The sequence below is a fragment of the Sardina pilchardus genome, chromosome 1, assembly GCF_963854185.1.
Source record: "Sardina pilchardus chromosome 1, fSarPil1.1, whole genome shotgun sequence".
Lineage (NCBI taxonomy): Eukaryota > Metazoa > Chordata > Actinopteri > Clupeiformes > Clupeidae > Sardina > Sardina pilchardus.
The window spans coordinates 16,767,417-16,792,749 of NC_084994.1; the positions used below are offsets into that span (position 1 = coordinate 16,767,417).

At 39.7% G+C, this 25,333-nt stretch overlaps 1 protein-coding gene across 1 annotated transcript in view; it reads right to left on the minus strand.

The window, feature by feature from the left end:
• LOC134065971 (GTPase IMAP family member 8-like) overlaps positions 1-25,333 on the minus strand; it is a 95,877-nt gene that overhangs the window by 65,756 nt on the left and 4,788 nt on the right. The window contains exon 2 of the mRNA XM_062521155.1: positions 514-594. Coding sequence (XP_062377139.1) covers positions 514-594 — 81 coding nt within the window. The remainder of the gene's footprint in view (positions 1-513; positions 595-25,333) is intronic.

Genomic DNA, 25,333 nt, shown 5'->3' on the forward strand with positions numbered 1-25,333 from the left:
GTTATATTGATCTACTTTTGCACACAGCTTCACAAGACCTGGTTCTAGGGCTCATTTGTGTTTCCTACGGGCTCAGAGGGACCTAGAGGGCTGATATGTGGTCAGTTAAGAGATGCTTGCAATCCACCAGGAAGAAAAAACTATATTCTAGCCTCTGGGCCCTGTGTCAGTACATCACATAGTTATTCTGATGGTCTCTGTGGCTTAGCTTTCCAGAGAGGTCAAGCATTTGATGGTAGGCCAAACTGGGTGGGAGCTGTGGCCTCTAGAGTAGGAACAGTGTGATTTCGGGGGGAAAGCCTAGAGATGGCCCTGTTCTTTTAATATTACAGTACAAGATGTTCTGCCACATCACTGTTAATTTAGTAAGAATATTGGACCCGTGGATGTGGATGTGGGGGAGCTGTTATTATTAACAACTGTGTCTCATTCTCAAGAACACACAGACCAGAACAAAATAAAACAGATATTTTAGAGATGTACTATATCTTGCAGTGAAAGGTGTGAGCTTACGGGTGCACACGAGAGAAATTGAGGTCTCTGGACGTTGACTCCTCACTGAGTGTAGCTGAATCAGCATCGTCATCATGAGTCCTGCCAAAACAAAAGTCATTTGGGGGGGGGGTTGGGTTGACATACTGCTTTTGTGCAAAGGGATGTTGGGGGGGGGGGGGGGGTCGATTATTAATTGAATAATTACAGTTGAAGATACATTTTAATACTAATATTACAGTAGAAGATCTTCTACCACATCACTGTTAAGTTAGTAAGAATATTGCCATCAATGAGAATTTTTATTTCCCTTTCTTTTATGTTATTGGAGAGAGTAGCCAACTTTCAGATTTGCATCATCTGAGGAAAATGTGGCTTCATGCAGACAGCACTGTCAGGAGTTAATTTCGTCAGACGACTGAACCAATGTCCCAAGACTATATTAACATGCATTACTGTTGACAAAAAAATATGTTTACATGATATACAAACTAAGATAAAAAAAATCCCTCTTCGTTTTCGTCTACAAAATGAAAAGACAGAATATCTACCCGTTAACACTAGAAGCGCCAAGCGCCGGTCATTTGACCACTAACGCGTATTACTAGAAGCGCCGTGTAGGTTTGACCTACTAGATATACCTAGAACTGCCGGGCTGCGGTCTTTTGACCGCAGTGATTAGAAAAAAAAAATCTTTTCACTCGATTAAATTCCAGGACCCTATGTTCACGACTTTTCCTAAATACGCGTGTTTTATCACCCAGATATTTTACATGATCAAAAGCACATCGGTACAAGCTAGTTTAGAGCTATTTTGCGCACACTTAAAGTGCGTGTGTTAACTTAAAACGTTATTATTTATTGGATAATGGTTAGATAACTCAGTGAAGATATAGTTACCATTAAAAGTATTACTATAATTGTATAATACAGTAACATTTATAGCCATTTCTGTCAAAATCACATTTTGATGAATACCAAAAAAATAATGTGAATGTGTAAGCATACTGATGACTACTAGTCTGTAGGATCATTCCTGCCTGAAGTTTGGTAGGCAATCTTGAGAATAAAGGGGGTTCATACCATGCCTCAGAATCAGGGCATGTTTGTCTGGCAGAGGGTAATGGTCAATAGGGCCCAGAACCCACGCTTCTCTGCACAAGTTCTCTACAGCTGAGACCATGGGCTGGCAATGCCTACATAAACATTATCAATCATAACGATAAAGTAGGCTATGATAACTCCTTTCTCTTCCTCTCCCACATCGGTCATCACTCATGGGAGCACCATGATTTGCTCATTAGCTGCTACAACGTCTCGCACCAGTCTGACAATTATGCGCTTTTCAATGAATTGATAATAATAAACCCGGTGTTGTGTCGAATTGGTCTACCCGTTGAGTTGTGCTACCATGCAAGTGCAGTGGAAAAGACAACGGACAATTCACTGTCATGTACAACGACTGTTATGTGCTATCTCAGCGCACAATATTTCATATACCGTAGTCAACCAAAATCGCTAAGCTAAAAACAAAACAAAAACCGGACATATTAATTAATGTTTGTTTATTTCATTTCACCTCTCCGTTTTGAAATAGGCGAGTCCTGTATGCACCACCTGGGATTCCTCGATTAAACATTGGATAGTGGGTGGCTGGTAGCAGCATTTTAGCTGGCAGAAACGGCGACAAACATATCATTCAGAAATGCTAAACACAACGGTAGCACATCCTACAAACAGCATACACTGGAGGTGCGTCCCTGGACACCGAGCGCCTGTCGGAGTTGTCATAAATGCACACAAAGCGTAGTGGAAAGAGTTACGTTGAACACTAGAGGTCATACAATGTACAGTGCCTATAGAAAGTCATCATACCCTTTTGAAATAGTTACTTTTTTTGTCTTACAGCCTGAAATCAAAACCCATTTAAAAAAAAAATCTTTTCCAGTTTTATTTACAAATTTAGCTGTACAACATCAAAATAATGAAAAAAAAGTCAACAGTTCTGAAAATTTATAAAAAATTAAAAACTAGAATAACAGGGTTGGAAAAGTCATCATACCCCTGACTTAATACTTTGTAAAGCTTCCTTTTGCTTTCATTACAGCCATCAATCTGTTTGGATATGTCTCTATTATAGATTTGCACACCTAGATAGGGAAATATTTGTCCAATTTTCCGTGCAGAAATGTTAAAATTTAGTCAAATTCTGTAGGGAATGGCGATGGACTGCTCTCTTCAAGTCAATCCACAGATTTTCTATAGGATTTAAGTCAGGGCTCTGACTTTGCCACTCAAGGATATTCACCATCCTATCCTTAAGCCACTGCTTTGTTCTTTTGGCAGTATGTTTAGGATCATTGTCGTGTTGGAAGGCGAATGACCTGCCCATCTTCAGCTGTCTAGGAGAGGGACGCAGGTTTTCCTTAAGAATATGGATGTACTTGGCAGCATCCATTTTCCCTTCTATCCTGACCAATTGCCCAGTCCCCACTGAAGAGAAACATCCCCACAACATAATGTTGCCCCCACCATGCTTCACACTAGGTATGGTGTGTTTTGGGTGGTGTACTGTGTTGGTTTTCGCCAAACATTGCGCTTGGAGTTCAGTGCAAAAACACATCTGGAATATTCTGCTACCATGTGGAAAAAGCGTTTATGGTCAGATGAGACTAAGATCGAACTTTTTGGAGACTAAGATTGAAGTTTTTGGACTGAGCTCCAGGCGCTAACCAAACACAGTATACACACCCAAACACACCCAAAACACACCATACCTACTGTGAAGCATGGCGGGGGCAACATTATGTTTTGGGGATGTTTCTCTTCAGCGGGGACTGGGCAATTGGTCAGGATAGAAGGGAAAATGGATGCTGCCAAGTACACCCAAATTCTTGAGGAAAACCTGCGTCCCTCTCCTAGACAGCTGAGGATGGGGAGGTCATTCACCTTCCAACACGACAATAATCCTAAACATACTGCCAAAAGAACAAAGCAGTGGTTTAAGGATAGGATGGTGAATATCCTTGAGTGGCAAAGTCAGAGCCCTGACTTAAATCCTATAGAAAATCTGTGGATTGACTTGAAGAGAGCAGTCCATCGCCATTCCCTACAGAATTTGACTGAATTTTAACATTTCTGCACGGAAAATTGGACAAATATTTCCCTATCTAGGTGTGCAAATCTATAATAGAGACATATCCAAACAGATTGATGGCTGTAATGAAAGCAAAAGGAAGCTTTACAAAGTATTAAGTCAGGGGTATGATGACTTTTCCAACCCTGTTATTCTAGTTTTTAATTTTTTATTAATTTTCAGAACTGTTGACTTTTTTTTCATTATTTTGATGTTGTACAGCTGAATTTGTAAATAAAACTGGAAAAGATTTTTTTAAAAATGGGTTTTGATTTCAGGCTGTAAGACAAAAAAAGTAACTATTTCAAAAGGGTATGATGACTTTCTATAGGCACTGTATTTCAGACAGATTTAAATGAAGCATAGGAAGGTCAGGTGAATGTTAAGAGGGCGATTGGCTAAATTAGCTGTAGGCTACTTTCAAGGTGTTTTTGTGAAGGCGCATTTTGCTACATTGGGTAGATGCATAGGCCTATTTTGCAAGTTATGCCTCCAAATGAATCTTCATGTTTGCTATTTTAAAGTGTCTGAACTTTTGAGTTGGCTTTATTAAAAATTGATGAGTGAGAATTTGAAAAAAGTAACTATCGTTCTTTGGCCAAGTTATAGGCTACTTACCAACTGACTCCACCAGTACATGGTTTTCTTCACACCATTTATATTCCTTAATGGGAATTATTGGGGGCCAAGCAGCGAAGCTGCGAAGGCACCCATTGTGTTTCTATGTTTTCTTACTATTATTGGGGGCCAAGCAGCGAAGCTGCGAAGGCACCCATTGTGTTTCTATGTTTTCTTATTATTATTATTGGGGGCCAAGCAGCGAAGCTGCGAGGACCCCATTGTGTTTGTTAGTTTTCTTATTATTATTATAAACTATTATTATTGTTATTCCTCTGCCATTGAAGTCAATGGCAGCCCATAGAACCGACTACGGGAAAGTTGTGAAATTTGGCACACTGATTCGGCAGCAACCAACAGAGCAACCATTAAAATCAAGCGTTTATGACCGTTTCCATAGCAACCAAAATGATTGTACTGCAGTAACTTCTTGTTTCCTGATAGTGCCCACCATGGATACCCTAGCAACAAATGTTTCAAAATAAAAGTCCTCACTAGCAAGTTATCTAGTTAGCATGGTTAGCATTGTTAGCATAGTTAGCATTTTTAGCATAACTGCAAAAAATCATCAACTAAGTTAGCTAATCAACCTGGTTAGCATTGTTAGTTTAAGTTAACATTGTTACCATAGTTAGCATTGCTAGCATAGTTAGCATTTTTAGCATAACTGCTAGAAATCATTAGCTAAGTTAGCTAATCAACCTGATTAGAACTGTGAGCATAGTTAGCATAGTTAACATTTTTACCATAACTGCATGAAATCAGTAGCTAAGTTAACCAATCAACCTGGTTATCATTGTTACCATAGTTAACATTTTAACATGAATAGAAATCATCAGTTAAGTTAGAACTGGAATGTTTCAGCTTTAAACTGTCTACCTTCACACTATCAACTCTCTGTAAACTATGCAACCACCATGTTTACCCTAGCTACACCTTAGTAACCATATCTACATTATCTATCTATTTTTGCATTTTCATGCACTGGTAATTCCTTGGAATTGCATTTCTAGTTATTATAGTGCATGAAAATGCACTATATTGTTCTTCCTAGGTTTCTTATTATTACAGTGCATGAAAATGCACTGTACTGTTCTTCCTAGGCTTCTTATTATTAGAGTGCATGAAAATGCACTCTACTGTTATCCAAATTATTCTTATTAGAGTGCATGAAAAATGCACTCTATTGTTATTCCAATTATTAGAGTGCATGAAAAATGCACTCTATTGTTATTCCACTTATTCTTATTAGAGTGCATGAAAAATGCACTCTATTGTTATTAGAGTGCATGAAAAATGCACTCTATTGCTATTCCAATTATTCTTATTAGAGTGCATGAAAAATGCACTCTATTGTTATTCCACTTATTCTTATTATTGGGGGCCAAGCAGCGAAGCTGCGAGGACCCCATTGTGTTTGTTAGTTTTCTTATTATTATTGGGGGCCAAGCAGCGAAGCTGCGAGGACCCCATTGTGTTTGTTAGTTTTCTTATTATTATTATTGGGGGCCAAGCAGCGAAGCTGCGAAGGCACCCATTGTGTTTCTATGTTTTCTTACTATTATTGGGGGCCAAGCAGCGAAGCTGCGAAGGCACCCATTGTGTTTCTATGTTTTCTTATTATTATTATTATAAACTATTATACCTCTGCCATTGGAGTCAATGGCAGCCCATAGAACCAACTGGTGAAAAGTTGTGAAATTTGGCACACTGATTAGGGATAGTCTGTTGATTCATGTGACCAAGTTTCATGTCGGCAACTCAAGCCCTCTAGCGCCACCAACAGGTCAAATTTGGATGTGCGTTCACGCACGTAACTTTTGAACCCTTGGGCCAATTTTCAAAAACCAGGTATCTTTGTAATCCTTGGACCAGCCCGAGTTCAACGCACCCTGTGACGTCATTTTCCGCCATGATGGATTTTCCGCCATTTTGGATTTTATCAAAAACACTTAAAATGTATTGGAGGTCACAATTTTTCTCTGATTTTCACCAAATTTGACACAGAGCATCTTCAGACCAAGACTAATTCAGCTCGTGCTTTTTGTCTTCAAAACTTATACCGTTGGCCCATAACAGCCAATCGAAACTCGCGGCGAAGCCGCCAAACAGGAAGTGGGCTCATATTTCAGCAACCCTTGCACGCATCAAAACTAAACTTGGTACATGGACTCAAGACCCCATCAGGAGGAGGCTCAAGAAATTTGGTTACCTTTGACCTCTAGGGGGCGCCGCAATTAGCAAAAAGGCCTTTTGGCCTGTAGCTGTTGATGTGTTTGGAATTTAAACTTGCTACTGGTGCCTGGTTATACTGTTGAAGGTCCTTAGGATGACCCAGCTCAATTTGTGACATCATCATATTTGATTCGGCCGCCATATTGGATTTACTCAAAATCCCTTAAACATTTCCACAGGTCGCAAAATGTGTCCGATCTTCATGAAACTTTACACAGATGATCTTCAGCCCGAGTCTAATATAGGCCTTGCTTTACGGAAGGATACCTTAAACCGTTTGCCCGCAACAGCCAATCGAAATTGACGGCGAAGCCGTCGAACAGGAAGTGAGCTCGCATCTCGGCCAATCTTGGGTTGTTTGACATCAAAATTCTTGTGACTGCTTAAAACTACATGCCTGACGTAACAGCATCGAGTTACCGTGGCAACTCTGGCCTTTTTGTCCTGCCTGCTTGGCCCCCACATTGCTGCTTGCAGCTATATTTATTGGGGGCCAAGCAGCGAAGCTGCGAAGGCACCAGTGATGCGCGGGCTGATCCAAATCGAGCGGGCGACCGCGGTCACCCGCGGTCACCCGCGGTTATGGGTCAAGAAAAAATATTTTTAATGATATGCGGGTCATGTTTGGTCGGGTCGGTAAAAAAAATATGTCATTTGTCATTTAATAACATTTAACATAATTGTCTTTAGAAGAGAAAGACATAGGTTGCAGCATTCCCACTGAAACGCGATTCTATCCCCCACATTTTGTCACGAACATGTAGAAATGCACTTGTTGTTTCTGCGTAGACAGACCCTCGGCTACACTTGACATGCAGTTGTGTTCTGTTCTCAGAGCATGCTTTCTCTGTCTATGATCTGCAGCTTTTTTCTCGAACTGGCCAGCAGAAAGTGGCAGAATCGTCTACTGAGCAGCGAAGTTGCCGATGCAATGCGTGCTTCTCAAGTCTGATAATTTGCAGCAAGATCGAATGGTATGGAAAGAAAAATAAACTAAAAGTTTCCCAAATCAGGAAATACTTCTTAATTTAATGTCATCAAGGCATATAGCCTACAATTGGTATGAGCATACAATGTGCGTCCTTGCGCAACTTATAGGCCTAGTGGCTCGTTGGAAAGCCCCACGTCTGCTCTTCCCCACGTCGTGCAATAAAGGTTTCATCTCGCTGAAATTTATAATCGCGGAGCAATGGACTTTTGGTCCATTGATGAAGACGTTAATAAAGAGTTTCTTAATAATATTCTATGCCTGCATTTCATGCTTGGGAGAGCTTCAAGGCATTCATGTGAGGAACGGCTGAAACAGAATTTGTATAGGAAAATCCTAGGCTAATTATGTTCAATGTTGAGTCAAATAGCCACATTTTTGGATGAATGCTGACACGGAACAAAAAAAAGGTAGACTAAATGCATGTTTCCCAAATTCTGAGCAATTATAGGCTATATATAATTAGGCAATATATATTATTGTTTTACATGCATATGAGATAGGCGTAGCTCAATGACGCTACGACTAAGTTAGACTACTTTTTACAATAAGCGGGTCGGGAAGCGGGTCGGGTCCTGTATTTCAATAATTATTTTTTGCGGTCCGAGTTGCGGTCGGGTTAGTTGTAGACGGCGGGGCGGGGCGGGTCGTTCAGACACGTACCCGCGCATCACTGGAAGGCACCCATTGTTTTTCTATTTGTTCTTATTATTGGGGGCCAAGCAGCGAAGCTGCGAGGACCCCATTGTGTTTGTTAGTTTTCTTACTATTATTATTATTATTATAAACTATTATTATTCTTCTGTGCATTGAAGTCAATGGCAACCCATAGAACTGACTGGTCAAAAGTTGTGAAATTTGGCACACTGATTGGGGACAGTCTGATGATGACTGTGACCAAGTGTCATGTTGGCAGCTCAAGCGCTCTAGCGCCACCAACAGGTCAAAGTTGGACGTGCGTTCACGCACTTAACTTTTGAATCCTTGGGTTAATTTTCAAAAACCAGGTATCTATGGAATCCTTGGACCAGCCCGAGTTCAACGCACCCTGTGACGTCATTTTCCGCCATGATGGATTTTCCGCCATTTTGGATTTTATCAAAAACACTTAAAATGTATTGGAGGTCACAATTTTTATCTGATTTTCACCAAATTTGGCACAGAGCATCTTCAGACCAAGACTAATTCAGCTCGTGCTTTTCGTCTTCGGAACTTTTACCGTTGGCCCATAACAGCCAATCGAAACTCGCGGCGAAGCCGCCAAACAGGAAGTGGGCTCATATCTCAGCAACCCTTGCACACATCAAAGTCAAACTTGGTACATGGACTCAGGACCCCATCAGGAGGAGGCTCAAGAAATTAGGTGACCTTTGACCTCTAGGGGGCGCTGCAATTAGCAAAAAGGCATTTTGGCCTGTAGCTGTTGATATGTTTGGAATTAAAACTTGCTACTGGTGACTGGTTATACTGTTGGAGGTTCTCAGGCTGACCCAGCTCAATTTGTGACATCATCATATTTGATTCGGCCGCCATATTGGATTTACTCAAAATCCCTTAAACATTTCCACAGGTCGCAAAATGTGTCCGATCTTCATGAAACTTCACACAGATGATCTTCACCCAAAGTCTAATATAGGCCTTGCTTTTCGTAACGATATCTTAAACCGTTCACCCGCAACAGCCAATCGAAATTGGCGGCGAAGCCGCCGAACAGGAAGTGGGCTTGCATCTCGGGCAATCTTGGGTTGTTTGACATCAAAATTCTTGTGACTGCTTAAAACTACATACCTGACTTAATAACATTGAGTTAACGTGGCAACTCTGGCCTTTTGACCTGCCTGCTTGGCCCCCACATTGCTGCTTGCAGCTATATTTGGGGGCCAAGCAGCGAAGCTGCGAGGACCCCATTGTGTTTGTTAGTTTTCTTATTATTATTGGGGGCCAAGCAGCGAAGCTGCGAGGACCCCATTGTGTTTGTTAGTTTTCTTATTATTGGGGGCCAAGCAGCGAAGCTGCGAGGACCCCATTGTGTTTGTTAGTTTTCTTATTATTATTATTGGGGGCCAAGCAGCGAAGCTGCGAGGACCCCATTGTGTTTGTTAGTTTTCTTACTATTATTATTATTATTATAAACTATTATTATTCTTCTGTGCATTGAAGTCAATGGCAACCCATAGAACTGACTGGTCAAAAGTTGTGAAATTTGGCACACTGATTGGGGACAGTCTGATGATGACTGTGACCAAGTGTCATGTCGGCAGCTCAAGTGCTCTAGCGCCACCAACAGGTCAAAGTTGGACGTGCGTTCACGCAAGTAACTTTTGAACCCTTGGGCCAATTTTCAAAAAACAGGTATCTATGGAATCCTTGGACCAGCCCCAGTTCAACGCACCCTGTGACATCATTTTCCGCCATGATGGATTTTCCGCCATTTTGGATTTTATCAAAAACACTTAAAATGTATTGGAGGTCACAATTTTTCTCTGATTTTCACCAAATTTGACACAGAGCATCTTCAGACCAAGCCAAATACAGGTCGTGCTTTTCGTCTTCGGAACTTTTACCGTTGGCCCATAACAGCCAATCAAAACTCGCGGCGAAGCCGCCAAACAGGAAGTGGGCTCATATCTCAGCAACCCTTGCACGCATCAAAACCAAACTTGGTATATATACTCAGGACCCAATCAGGGGGAGGCTCAAGAAAATTGGTGACCTTTGACCTCTAGGGGGCGCTGCAATTATTAAAAAGGCATTTTGGCCTGTACCTGTTGATGTGTTTGGAATTTAAACTTGCTACTGGTGCCTGGTTATACTGTTGGAGGTCCTTAGGCTGACCCAGCTCAATTTGTGACATCATCATATTTTATTCGGCCGCCATATTGGATTTAATCAAAACCCCTTAAACATTTCCACAGGTCACAAAATATATCCGATCTGCACTAAACTTTACACAGATGATCTTCAGCCCGAGTCTAATATAGGCCTTGATTTTCGCAACGATGTCTTAAACCGTTCGCCCGCAACAGCCAATTGAAATGGGCAGTGAAGCCGCCGAATAGGAAGTGAGCTCGCATCTCGGCCAATCTTGGGTTGTTTGACATCAAAATTCTTGTGACTGCTTAAAACTACATACCTGACGTAACAGCATCGAGTTACCATGGCAACTATGGCCTTTTTGTCCTGCCTGCTTGGCCCCCACATTGCTGCTTGCAGCTATATTTATAAACTATTATTATTATTCCTCTGTGCATTGAAGTCAATGGCAACCCATAGAACTGACTGGTCAAAAGTTGTGAAATTTGGCACACTGATTGGGGACAGTCTGATGATGAATGTGACCAAGTGTCATGTTGGCAGCTCAAGCCCTCTAGCGCCACCAACAGGTCAAAGTTGGACTTGCGTTCACGCACGTAACTTTTGAACCCTTGGGCCAATTTTCAAAAACCAGGTATCTTTGGAATCCTTGGACCAGCCCGAGTTCAACGCACCCTGTGACGTCATTTTCCGCCATGATGGATTTTCCGCCATTTTGGATTTTATCAAAAACACTTAAAATGTATTGGAGGTCACAATTTTTCTCTGATTTTCACCAAATTTGACAGAGAGCATCTTCAGACCAAGACTAATTCAGCTCGTGCTTTTCGTCTTCGGAACTTTTACCGTTCGCCCATAACAGCCAATCGAATCTCGCGGCGAAGCTGCCAAACAGGAAGTGGGCTCATATTTCAGCAACCCTTGCACGCATCAAAACCAAACTTAGTACATGGACTCAGGACCCCATCAGAAGGAGGCTCAAAAAATTTGGTGACCTTTGACTTCTAGGGGGCGCTGCAATTAGTAAAAAGGCATTTTAGCCTGTAGCTGTTGATGTGTTTGGAATTAAAACTTGCTACTGGTGCCTGGTTATACTGTTGGAGGTCCTTAGGCTGACCCAGCTCAATTTTTGACATCAACCTTTTTGTTTCGGCCGCCATATTGGATGTAATCAAAATCCCTTAAACATTTCCACAGGACACAAAACTTATCCGATCTGCACGAAACTTCACAAGGATGATCTTCAGCCTGAATGTAACATAGGCCTTGCTTTTCGGAAGGATATCTTAAACCGTTCGCCCGCAACAGCCAATCGAAATTGGCGGCGAAGCCGCCGAACAGGAAGTGAGCTCGCATCTCGGCCAATATTGGGTTGTTTGACATCAAAATTCTTGTGACTGCTTAAAACTTCATGCCTGACGTAACAGCATTGAGTTACCGTGGCAACTCTGGCCTTTTTGTCCTGCCTGCTTGGCCCCCACATTGCTGCTTGCAGCTATATTTATTATTATGCTTCCGCCATGGGAGTCAATGGCAGCCCATAGAACCGACTGGTGAAAAGTTGGGAAATTTGGCACACTAATTAGGGACAGTGCCATTATTCATGTCACCAAGTTTCATGTCGGCAACTCAAGCACTCTAGCGCCACCAACAGGTCAAAGTTGGACGTGCGTTCACGCACGTAACTTTTGAACCCTTGGGCCAATTTTCAAAAACCAGGTATCTTTGTAATCCTTGGACCAGCCCAAGTTCAACGCATCCTGTGACGTCATTTTCCGCCATGATGGTTTTTCCGCCATTTTGGATTTTATCAAAAACACTTAAAATGTATTGGAGGTCACAATTTTTCTCTGATTTTCCCCAAATTTAAGACAGAGCATCTTCAGACCAAGACAAATTCAGCTCGTGCTTTTCGTCTTCGGAACTTTTACCGTTCGCCTATAACAGCCAATCGAAATTCGCGGCGAAGCCGCCAAACAGGAAGTGGGCTCATATTTCAGCAACCCTTGCACGCATCAAAACTAAACTTGGTACATGGACTCAAGACCCCATTAGGAGGAGGCTCAAGAAATTTGGTGATCTTTGATCTTTAGGGGGCGCTGCAATTAGCAAAAAGGCATTTTGGCCTGTAGCTGTTGATGTATTTGGAATTAAAACTTGCTACTGGTGCCTGATTAAACTGTTGGAGGTCCTTAGAATGACCCAGCTGAATTTGTGACATCATCATATTTGATTAGGCCGCCATATTGGATTTAATCAAAATCCCTTAAACATATCCACAGGTCGCAAAATGTGTTCGATCTTCACTAAACTTCACACAGATGATCTTCAGCCCGAGTCTAATATAGGCCTTGCTTTTCAGAACGATATCTTAAACCGTTCGCCCGCAACAGCCAATCAAAATTGGAAGCAAAGCCGCCAAACAGGAAGTGAGCTCGCATCTCGGCCAATCTTGGGTTGTTTGACGTCAAAATTCTTGTGACTGCTTAAAACTACATACCTGACTAAACAGCAGTTCGTTACCGTGGCAACTCTGGCCTTTTGACCTGCCTGCTTGGCCCCCACATTGCTGCTTGCAGCTATATTTATAAACTATTATTATTATTCCTCTGTGCATTGAAGTCAATGGCAACCCATAGAACCGACTGGTCAAAAGTTGTGAAATTTGGCACACTGATTGGGGACAGTCTGATGATGACTGTGACCAAGTTCCATGTCGGCACCTCAAACTCTCTAGCGCCACCAATAGGTCAAAGTTGGACGTGCGTTCACGCACGTAACTTTTGAACCCTTGGGCCAATTTTCAAAAACCAGGTATCTTTGGAATCCTTGGACCAGCCCGAGTTCAACGCACCCTGTGACGTCATTTTCCGCCATGATGGATTTTCCGCCATTTTGGATTTCATCAAAAACACTTAAAATGTATTGGGGGTCACAATTTTTCTCTGATTTTCACCAAATTTGACACAGAGCATCTTCAGACTAAGACAAATACAGCTCGTGCTTTTTGTCTTCAAAACTTTTACCGTTGGCCCAAAACAGCCAATCGAAACTCACGGCGAAGCCGCCAAACAGGAAGTGGGCTCATATTTCAGCAACCCTTGCACGAATCAAAACTAAATTTAGTACATGTACTCTGGACCCCATCAGGAGGACGCTCAATAAATTTGGTGACCTTTGACCTCTAGGGGGCGCTGCAATTAGTAAAAAGACATTTTGGCCTGTAGCTGTTGATTTGTTTGGAATTTAAACTTGCTACTGGTGCCTGGTTATACTGTTGGAGGTCCTTAGGCTGACCCAGCTCAATTTGTGACATCATCATATTTGATTCGGCAGCCATATTGGATTTAATCAAAATCCCTTAAACATTTCCACAGGTCGCAAAATGTGTCCGATCTTCGCGAAACTTCACACAGATGATCTTCAGCCCGAGTCCAATATAGGCCTTGCTTTTCGGAACGATATCTTAAACCGTTCGCCCGCAACAGCCAATCGAAATCGGTGGCGAAGCCGCAAAACAGGAAGTGGGCTTGCATCTCGGGCAATCTTGGGTTGTTTGACATCAAACTTCTTGTGAATGCTTAAAACTATATACCTGATTTAACAGCATTGAGTTACCATGGCAACTCTGACCTTTTGACTTGCCTGCTTGGCCCCCACATTGCTGCTTGCAGCTATATTTATAAACTATTATTATTATTCCTCTGTGCATTGAAACCAATGGCAGCCCATAGAACCGACTACGGGAAAGTTGTGAAATTTTGCACACTGATTAGGGACAGTCCCATTATTCAAATCACCAAATTTCATGTCGGCACCTCGAACTCTCTAGCGCCACCAACAGGTCAAAGTTGGACATGCGTTCATGCACGTAACTTTTGAACCCTTGGGCCAATTTTCAAAAACCAAGTATCTTTGGAATCCTTGGACCAGCATGAGTTCAACGCACCCTGTGACGTCATTTTCCGCCATGATGGATTTTCCGCCATTTTGGATTTCATCAAAAACACTTAAAATGTATTGGGGGGTCACATTTTTTCTCTGATTTTCACCAAATTTCACAACGAGCATCTTCAGACCAAGACAAATACAGCTTGTGCTTTTTGTCTTCGGAACTTATACCGTTGGCCCATAACAGCCAATCGAAACTCGCGGCGAAGCCGCCAAACAGCAAGTGGGCTCATATCTCAGCAACCCTTACACGCATCAAAACCAAACTTGGTACTTGGACTCCAGACCCCATCAGAAGGAGGCTCAAGAAATTTGGTGACCTTTGACCTCTAGGGGGTGCTGCAATTAGCAAAAGGGCATTTTGGCCTGTAGCTGTTGATATGCTTGGAATTAAGACTTGCTACTGGTGCCTGGTTATACTGTTGGAGGTCCTTAGGCTGACCCAGCTCAAATTGTGACATCATCATATTTGATTCGGCCGCCATATTGGATTTAATCAAAATCCCTTAAACATTTCCACAGGTCGCGAAATGTGTCCGATCTTCACGAAACTTCACACAGATGATCTTCAGCCCGAGTCTAATATAAGCCTTGCTTTTCGGAATGATATCTTAAACCGTTCGCCCGCAACAGCCAATCGAAATTGGCGGCGAAGCCACTGAACAGGAAGTGAGCTCGCATCTCGGCCAATCTTGGGTTGTTTGACATCATAATTCTTGTGACTGCTTAAAACTACATGCCTGACGTAAAAGCATTGAGTTACTATGGCAACTCTGGCCTTTTTGTCCTGCCTGCTTGGCCCCCACATTGCTGCTTGCAGCTATATTTAGAGTGCATGAAAAATGCACTCTATTGTTATTCCACTTATTAGAGTGCATGAAAAATGCACTCTATTGTTATTCCAATTATTCTTATTAGAGTGCATGAAAAATGCACTCTATTGTTATTCCACTTATTCTTATTATTCTTATTCTTCTTCTAACGCTTTTTATGCGTGTAATGCGGCTTCAACGGTTTAACTTTGAAACTTCATTCAAACTGTGTCGCGTAGATCTCACTTAGGTGACTTCAGCTATATATTGTTCAACTTTGAAACTTTTATACTTTTTAAACTATTTAATTAAAACTATCAAAATTTCCCCATAGACTTAACATTGTGATTATGACATCACAATTCGATTAGAATCCTATGCCAGAACTTTCTCTCCCAGGCTTTTAGAATCCTATGCCAGAACTCTCAGGCTTCTAGAATCCTACTGTATGCCAGAACTCTCTCTCTCTCAGGCTGGCTCTAATAAGACTACAGATCCTGCTCAACTGTTCCCTGTGCCCACTATCAAATCGTTCAACCATTTAAACTAGGCTACTCAACTATTTAACTGTTCAGCCATTTTAACTGTCAGTTGTCATCAACTGTTTAAACTACTCAACTATTTAACTGTTTGGCTATTCAAACTGTCAGTTTTCATCAACTATGACTCCCTCCAACTGTTTCTACTGCCTGAAACTAAATTCACTATTAATTAATTCAACTCTTTAAACTACTCAACTATTTATACTCAACTATTTAACTGTTTGGCTATTCCAACTGTCCGTTTTCATCAACAATGACTCCCTCCAACTGTTTCTACTGCCTGAAACTAAATTCACTATTAATTAATTCAACTATTTAAACTACTCAACTATTTAACTGTTTGGCTATTCCAACTGTCAGTTTGCATCAACTATGACTCCCTCCAACTGTTTCTACTGCCTGAAACTGTTTCAAAATAAAAGTCCTCACTCAAATTTTTCACTATTAATTAATTCAACTATTTAAACTATTCAACTATTTAACTGTTCAGCCATTCTAACTGTCAGTTGTCATCAACTATGACTCCCTCCAACTATTTCTACTGCCTGAAACTGTTTCTTGATGAAAGTCCTACTACAATTATTCACAATTAGAGAATTAAACATTTAAACTTCTCAATTAATCAACTGTTCAGCCATTTTAACTGCCAGTTGTCTTCAACTATGACTACCCAGATAGCAATTTCCTTTGGGCCGGATCCGCATGAAAGCCTTTAGATCCGTATGTAGCGGACCTACGGTATCTGACTGTGGGCCAGATGTAGCCCACACCCAATAAGCGGACTCGTGTTGCAGATCCGTACAACACAGAATAAGCGGACCCCTATCACACCCAATAAGCGGACCCGTATCGAAGATCCGTAGAACACAGAATAAGCGGACCCCTACCACACCCAATAAGCAGACCCGTATTGCAGATGCGTACCACACACAATAAGCAGACCCGTACCACACACAATAAGCGGACCCGTATTGAAGATCCGTACAACACAAAATAAGCGGACCTGTACCTCACCTAATAAGCGGTCCCGTATTGCAGATCCGTACCACACAGAATAAGTGGACCCAGCACACGCAATAAGCGGACCCGTATTGCTGATCCGTACTACACACAACAAGCAGACCCGTACTACACACACAAGCGGACCCGTATTGCAGATCCATACCACACACATGAAGCGGACCCGTATTCATGGGTTTCATCAGGTCCCTTTGCACAGGTGTATCAAGCACCATGCAGTCTGCATTGATAATTAAGGTGCTTGATTGTATACACCTGTGGAAAGGGACCTGATGAAACCCATGAATAGGGCTCGGGATCATGACGTGAAAACTTCACGGGCACAACCATATTGGCAGCCTCACTCCTTAGTTTACTATGGATTACTATGGATTTACTCCCACCTATTAGTGTGTTCCTGTTACTTAGTTTTTGCCTTCTTGGTGCTGTGTAGTTGGGTGTAACAGTGCAACCAAGGATCGCAGGACGAAAAGAATCGCTAATACTATATTTTTGCTTCTTGTCTTCTGCATCTGAATGAATGGATATTACGTTCGGTACGCTACCAACATGGTGGCTATATTCCTAGAATGCAAGGCGTGTGCCCGAGCCCTATTGCAGATCCGTACCACACAAGAAGCAGACCCGTACCACACACAATAAGCGGACCCGTATTGCAAATCCGTAGGCCTACCACACACAATAAGCGGACCCGTATGGCAGATCCGTACCACACACAAGAAGCGGACCTGTACGGGTTCGCTTATTGTGTGTGTATCGCTTAACTAGTATCATGTATACAAACAATGCACGGAATTGCTAATGATTACTGTAGGCCAATATCTGCTTAAAAATAATGACAGCTGTTTCACGTTCATTAATAATCACCGCACGCCATGAAATTCGTGACAAAACTACTTGGGAGAGGGGAAAGCTGCACGGCACGAAAGTAAATTGGGTGAAAGTCGAGGTAATTAGATTTTTCCTCTTTTTACGTCGCGGTGAGAAATACGTTCTTTAAAATGCTCTGAATCATCGCTGGGACGTTATCTTGTTTGTTGGGAGCAATCTTAGCCCTTATTAGCACCAGATCAGTAAAACGGATCCAAAACAATTTTGGACCGATGTGCGTTTGGACGCTGAATCAGGTCCACTATTCAGATCCGTGCCGGATGTCGTGGTAGGTGTGTTTTGCTATCTGGGACGGACCTGGACGAGTGCAAGTTCATATCTGCCGCAGATCCGTCAAAAGGATCCAAAACAATTTTGGACCGATGTGCGTTTGGACGCCGGATCAGGTCCATTATGCAGATCCGTGCCGAATGTTGTGGTAGATGTGGCCCAGTTCCGTCCCAGTGTAGTATTGCTATCTGGGTACCACCACCTATTTCCTCTGTTTCAAAATAAGTAATCAGTGTCATAATTCCGTATTTAATAATGTAACTATTTAAACTATGCAACTATTTAACTCTTTAGCCACTCTGAATTACTGTTGTCATCAGCTATGTATCCCACCAAGAGTTTCCTCAAATACAACTGTTTCAAAATAAAAGTCGTCACACAATAATTCTCTATTAAATAGCTCAACTATTTGAACTACTCAACTGCTTAACTTTTTGCTCATTCCAACTCTTAATTGTCATCAACTATGACTCCCATCAACCTTTTCTCTACTTCACCTCTATCTTTGTCTCAATTTTCATGCACTCGTAATTCCCTGGAATTGCTTTCTCTAGTTATTCTTATTCTTCTAACGCTTTTTGTGCGTGTAATGCGGCTTCAACGGTTTAACTTTGAAACTTCATTCAAACTGTGTCGCGTAGATCTCACTTAGGTGACTTCAGGCATGTATTTTTCAACTTTGAAACTTTTAAACTTTTTAAACTATTTAATTAAAACTAACTAAATTTCCCCATAGACTTAACATTGTGATTATGACATCACAATTCCAGAATCCTATGCCAGAACTCTCTCTCCCAGGCTTTTAGAATCCTATGCCAGAACTCTCAGGCTTCTAGAATCCTACTGTATGCCAGAACTCTCTCTCTCTCAGGCTTTTAAGCATGCAGTCTGGCTCTAATAAGACTACAGATCCTATTCAACTGTTCCCTGTGACCAAAACTGTTTCAAAATAAAAATCCTCACTACCATAATTCACTATGAAATCGTTCAACCATTTAAACTACTCAACTATTTAACTGTTCAGCCATTTTAACTGTCAGTTGTCATCAACTGTTTAAGCTACTCAACTATTTAAAATATTCAACTATTTAACTGTTTGGCTATTCAAACTGTCAGTTTTCATCAACTATGACTCCCTCCAACTGTTTCTACTGCCTGAAACTAAATTCACTATTAATCAATTCAACTATGCAAACTACTCAACTATTTAACTGTTTGGCTATTCCAACTGTCTGTTTTCATCAACTAACTATTTAAACTACTCAACTATTTAACTGTTTGGCTATTCCAACTGTCCGTTTTCATCAACTATGAATCCCTCCAACTGTTTCTACTGCCTGAAACTAAATTCACTATTAATTAATTCAACTATTTAAACTACTCAACTATTTAACTGTTTGGCTATTCCAACTGTCCGTTTTCATCAGCTATGACTCCCTCCAACTGTTTCTACTGCCTGAAACTAAATTCACTATTAATTAATTCAACTATTTAAACTACTCAACTATTTAACTGTTTGGCTATTCCAACTGTCCGTTTTCATCAACTATGACGCCCTCCAACTGTTTCTACTGCCTGAAACTGTGTCTTAATGAAAGTCCTTACTACAATTATTCATAATTAAAGAATAAACATTTAAACTGATCAATTCATCAACTGTTCAGCCATTTTAACTGCCAGTTGTCTTCAACTATGACTCCCACCACATATTTCCTCTGCCCACAACTGTTTCAAAATAAGTCATCAGTGCCATAAATCCGTATTTAATAATTTAACTATTTAAACTATGCAACTATTTAACTCTTTAGCCATTCCGAATTGCAGTTGTCATCAGCTACGTATCCCACCAACAGTTTCCTCTGCCCACAACTGTTTCAAAATAAAAGTCCTCACACAATAATTCTCTATTAAATAGCTCAACTATTTGAACTACTCAACTTAATTTTTTGCTCATTCCAACTGTTAATTGTCATCAACTATGACTCCCCTCAACCTTTTTTCTACTTCACCTCTATCTTTGTCTCAATTTTCATGCACTCGTAATTCCCTGGAATTGCTTTCTCTAGTTAGAGTGCATGAAAAATGCACTCTATTGTTATTCCAATTATTCTTATTATTCTTATTCTTCTAACGCTTTTTATGCGTTTAATGCGGCTTCAACGGTTTAACTTTGAAACTTCATTCTAACTGTGTCGCGTAGATCTCACTTAGGTGACTTCAGGCATGTATTTTTCAACTTTGAAACTTTTAAACTTTTTAAACTATTTAATTAAAACTATCAAAATTTCCCCATAGACTTAACATTATGATTATGACATCACCGATTAGAATCCTATGCCAGAAATCTCTCTCCCAGGCTTTTAGAATCCTATGCCAGAGCTCTCAGGCTTCTAGAATCCTACTGTATGCCAGAACTCTCTCTCTCTCAGGCTGGCTCTAATAAGACTACAGATCCTGCTCAACTGTTCCCTGTGCCCACTATCAAATCATTCAACCATTTAAACTAGGCTACTCAACTATTTAACTGTTCAGTCATTTTAACTGTCAGTTGTCATCAACTGTTTAAACTACTCAACTATTTAAACTACTCAACTATTTAACTGTTTGGCTATTCAAACTGTCAGTTTTCATCAACTATGACTCCCTCCAACTGTTTCTACTGCCTGAAACTAAATTCACTATTAATTAATTCAACTATTTAAACTACTCAACTATTTAACCGCTTGGCTATTCCAACTGTCAGGTTTCATCAACTATGACTCCCTCCAACTGTTTCTACTGCCTGAAACTAAATTCACTATTAATTAATTGAACTGTTTAAACTACTCAATTATTTAACTGTTTGGCTATTCCAACTGTCTGTTTTCATCAACTATGACTCCCTCCAACTGTTTCTACTGCCTGAAACTAAATTCACTATTAATTAATTCAACTATTTAAACTGCTCAACTATTTAAACTAGTCAACTATTTATATATACCATTCCGAATTACAGTTGTCATAGCTCAACTATTTGAACTACTCAACTGTTTAACTTTTTGCCAATTCCAACTGTTAATTGTCATCAACTATGACTCCCATCAACCTTTTCTCTACTTCTCTTCTATCATTGTGCTTGAATGATATTTGAAACATTATCTACGGTATTTTACTGAGCAGAAATGTTTCAATTTTCATGCACTCGTAATTCCCTGGAATTGCTTTCTCTAGTTATTCTTATTCTTCTTCTAACGCTTTTGACGCGTTTAATGCGGCTTCAACGGTTTAACTTTGAAACTTATTTCAAACTGTGTCGCGTAGGTCTTACTTAGGCCATCTGGGCTTTGTATTTTTCAACTTTGTAACTTTTATACTTTTTAAACTATTTAATTAAAACTATCAAAATTTCCCCATAGACTTAACATTGTGACTATGACATCACAGTTCCGATTAGAATCCTATGCCAGAACTCTCTCTCCCAGGCTTTTAGAATCCTATGCCAGAACTCTCAGGCTTCTAGAATCCTACTGTATGCCAGAACTCTCTCTCTAATAAGACTACAGATCCTATTCAACTGTTCCCTGTGCCCAAAACTGTTTCAAAATAAAAATCTTCACTACCATAATTCACTATCAAATCGTTCAACCATTTAAACTACTCAACTATTTAACTGTTCATCCATTTTAACTGTCAGTTGTCATCAACTATTTAAACTACTCAACTATTTATACTCAACTATTTAACTGTTTGGCTATTCCAACTGTCCGTTTTCATCAACTATGACTCCCTCCAACTGTTTCTACTGCCTGAAACTAAATTCACTATTAAATAATTAAACTATTTAAACTACTCAACTATTTAACTGTTTGGCTATTCCAACTGTCAGTTGTCATCAACTATGACTCCCTCCAACTGTTTCTACTGCCTGAAACTAAATTCACTATTAATCAATTCAACTATTTAAAATACTCAACTATTTAACTGTTTGGCTATTCCAACTGTCAGTTTGCATCAACTATGACTCCCTCCAACTGTTTCTACTGCCTGAAACTGTTTCAAAATAAAAGTCTTCACTAAAATGATTCACTATTAATTAATTCAACTATTTAAACTACTCATCTGTTTAAACTGCTCAACTATTAAGTGTTTGGCTATTCCAACAGTCCGTTTTCATCAACTATGACTCCCTCCAACTGTTTCTACTGCCTGAAACTAAATTCACTATTAATTAATTCAACTATTTAAACTACTCAACTATTTAACTGTTTGGCTATTCCAACTGTCAGTTTGCATCAACTATGACTCCCTCCAACTGTTTCTACTGCCTGAAACTGTTTCAAAATAAAAGTCCTCACTCAAATTTTTCACTATTAATTAATTCAACTATTTAAACTATTCAACTATTTAACTGTTCAGCCATTCTAACTGTCAGTTGTCATCAACTATGACTCCCTCCAACTGTTTCTACTGCCTGAAACTGTTTCTTAATGAAAGTCCTTACTACAATTATTCACAATTAAAGAATTGAAAATTTAAACTGCTCAATTAATCAACTGTTCAGCCATTTTAACTGTCAGTTGTCTTCAACTATGACTCCCACCACCTATTTCCTCTGCCCACAACTGTTTCAAAATAAGTCATCAGTGTCCTTATTCCGTATTTAATAATGTAACTATTTAAACTATGCAACTATTTAACTGTTTAGCCATTCCGAATTACAGTTGTCATCAGCTATGTATCCCACCAACAGTTTCCTCTGCCCACAACTGTTTCAAAATAAAAGTCCTCACACAATAATTCTCTATTAAATAGCTCAAGTATTTGAACTACTCAACTGTTTAACTTTTTGCTCATTCCAACTGTTAATTGTCATCAACTATGACACCCCTCCACCTTTTCTCTACTTCTCTTCTATCTTTGTGCTTGAATGCTATTTGAAACATTATCTATGGTATTTTACTGAGCAGAAATGTTTCAATTTTCATGCACTCGTAATTCCCTGGAATTGCTTTCTCTAGTTATTCTTATTCTTCTTCTAACGCTTTTGACGCGTTTAATGCGGCTTCAACAGTTTAACTTTGAAACTTAATTCAAACTGTGTCGCGTAGGTCTTACTTAGGCCATCTGGGCTTTGTATTTTTCAACTTTGTAACTTTTATACTTTTTAAACTATTTAATTAAAACTATCAACATTTCCCCATAGACTTAACATTGTGACTATGACATCACAGTTCCGATTAGAATCCTATGCCAGAACTCTCTCTCCCAGGCTTTTAGAATCCTATGCCAGAACTCTCAGGCTTCTAGAATCCTACTGTATGCCAGAACTCTCTCTCTAATAAGACTACAGATCCTATTCAACTGTTCCCTGTGCCCAAAACTGTTTCAAAATAAAAATCTTCACTACCATAATTCACTATCAAATCGTTCAACCATTTAAACTACTCAACTATTTAACTGTTCAGCCATTTTAACTGTCAGTTGTCATCAACTATTTAAACTACTCAACTATTTATACTCAACTATTTAACTGTTTGGCTATTCCAACTGTCCGTTTTCATCAACTATGACTCCCTCCAACTGTTTCTACTGCCTGAAACTAAATTCACTATTAAATAATTCAACTATTTAAACTATTCAACTATTTAAACTACTCAACTATTTAACTGTTTGGCTATTCTAACTGTCCGTTTTCATCAACTATGACTCCCTCCAACTGTTTCTACTGCCTGAAACTAAATTCACTATTAAATAATTCAACTATTTAAACTATTCAACTATTTAAACTACTCAACTATTTAACTGTTTGGCTATTCTAACTGTCCGTTTTCATCAACTATGACTCCCTCCAACTGTTTCTACTGCCTGAAACTAAATTCACTATTAATTAATTCAACTATTTAGACTACTCAACTATTTAACTGTTTGGCTATTCCAACTGTCAGTTTGCATCAACTATGACTCCCTCCAACTGTTTCTACTGCCTGAAACTGTTTCAAAATAAAAGTCCTCACCAAAATAATTCACTATTAATTAATTCAACTATTTAAACTACTCAACTATTTAACTGTTCAGCCATTTTACTTGCCAGTTGACATCAACTATGACTCCCACCACCTGTTTCCTCTGCCCACGACTGTTTCAAAATAAGTCATTAGTACCATCATTTCATATTCAATAATTTAACTATTAAAACTACGCAACTATTTAACTGTTTAGCCATTCCAAATTACAGTTGTCATAGCTCAACTATTTGAACTACTTAACTGTTTAACTTTTTGCCCATTCCAACTGTTAATTGTCATCAACTATGACTCCCATCAACCTTTTCTCTACTTCTCTTCTATCTTTGTGCTTGAATGATATTTGAAACATTATCTACGGTATTTTACTGAGCAGAAATGTTTCAATTTTCATGCACTCGTAATTCCCTGGAATTGCTTTCTCTAGTTCTTATTAAACTTCTTCTTCTAACGCTTTTTGTGCGTTTAATGCGGCTTCAACGGTTTAACTTTGAAACTTCATTCAAACTGTGTTGCGTAGATCTCACTTAGGTGACTTCAGCTATATATTGTTTAACTTTGAAACTTTTATACTTTTTAAACTATTTAATTAAAACTATCAAAATTTCCCCATAGACTTAACATTGTGATTATGACATCACAATTCGATTAGAATCCTATGCCAGAACTCTCTCTCCCAGGCTTTTAGAATCCTATGCCAGAACTCTCAGGCTTCTAGAATCCTACTGTATGCCAGAACTCTCTCTCTCTCAGGCTGGCTCTAATAAGACTACAGATCCTGCTCAACTGTTCCCTGTGCCCACTATCAAATCGTTCAACCATTTAAACTAGGCTACTCAACTATTTAACTGTTCAGCCATTTTAACTGTCAGTTGTCATCAACTGTTTAAACTACTCAACTATTTAACTGTTTGGCTATTCAAACTGCCAGTTTTCATCAACTATGACTCCCTCCAACTGTTTCTACTGCCTGAAACTAAATTCACTATTAATTAATTCAACTATTTAAACTACTCAACTAAACTACTCAACTTTTTAACTGTTTGGCTATTCCAACTGTCCGTTTTCATCAACTATGACTCCCTCCAACTGTTTCTACTGCCTGAAACTAAATTCACTATTAATTAATTAAACTATTTAAACTACTCAACTAAACTACTCAACTATTTAACTGTTTGGCTATTCCAACTGTCAGTTTGCATCAACGATGACTCCTTCCAACTGTTTCTACTGCCTGAAACTGTTTCAAAATAAAAGTCCTCACTAAAATAATTCACTATTAATTAAGTCAACTATTTAAACTGCTCAACTATTAACTGCTCAACTATTAAGTGTTTGGCTATTCCAACTGTCAGTTTGCATCAACTATGACTCCCTCCAACTGTTTCTACTGCCTGAAACTGTTTCAAAATAAAAGTCCTCACTCAAATAATTCACTATTAATTAATTCAACTATTTAAACTATTCAACTATTTAACTGTTCAGCCATTCTAACTGTCAGTTGTCATCAACTATGACTCCCTCCAACTGTTTCTACTGCCTGAAACTGTTTCTTAATGAAA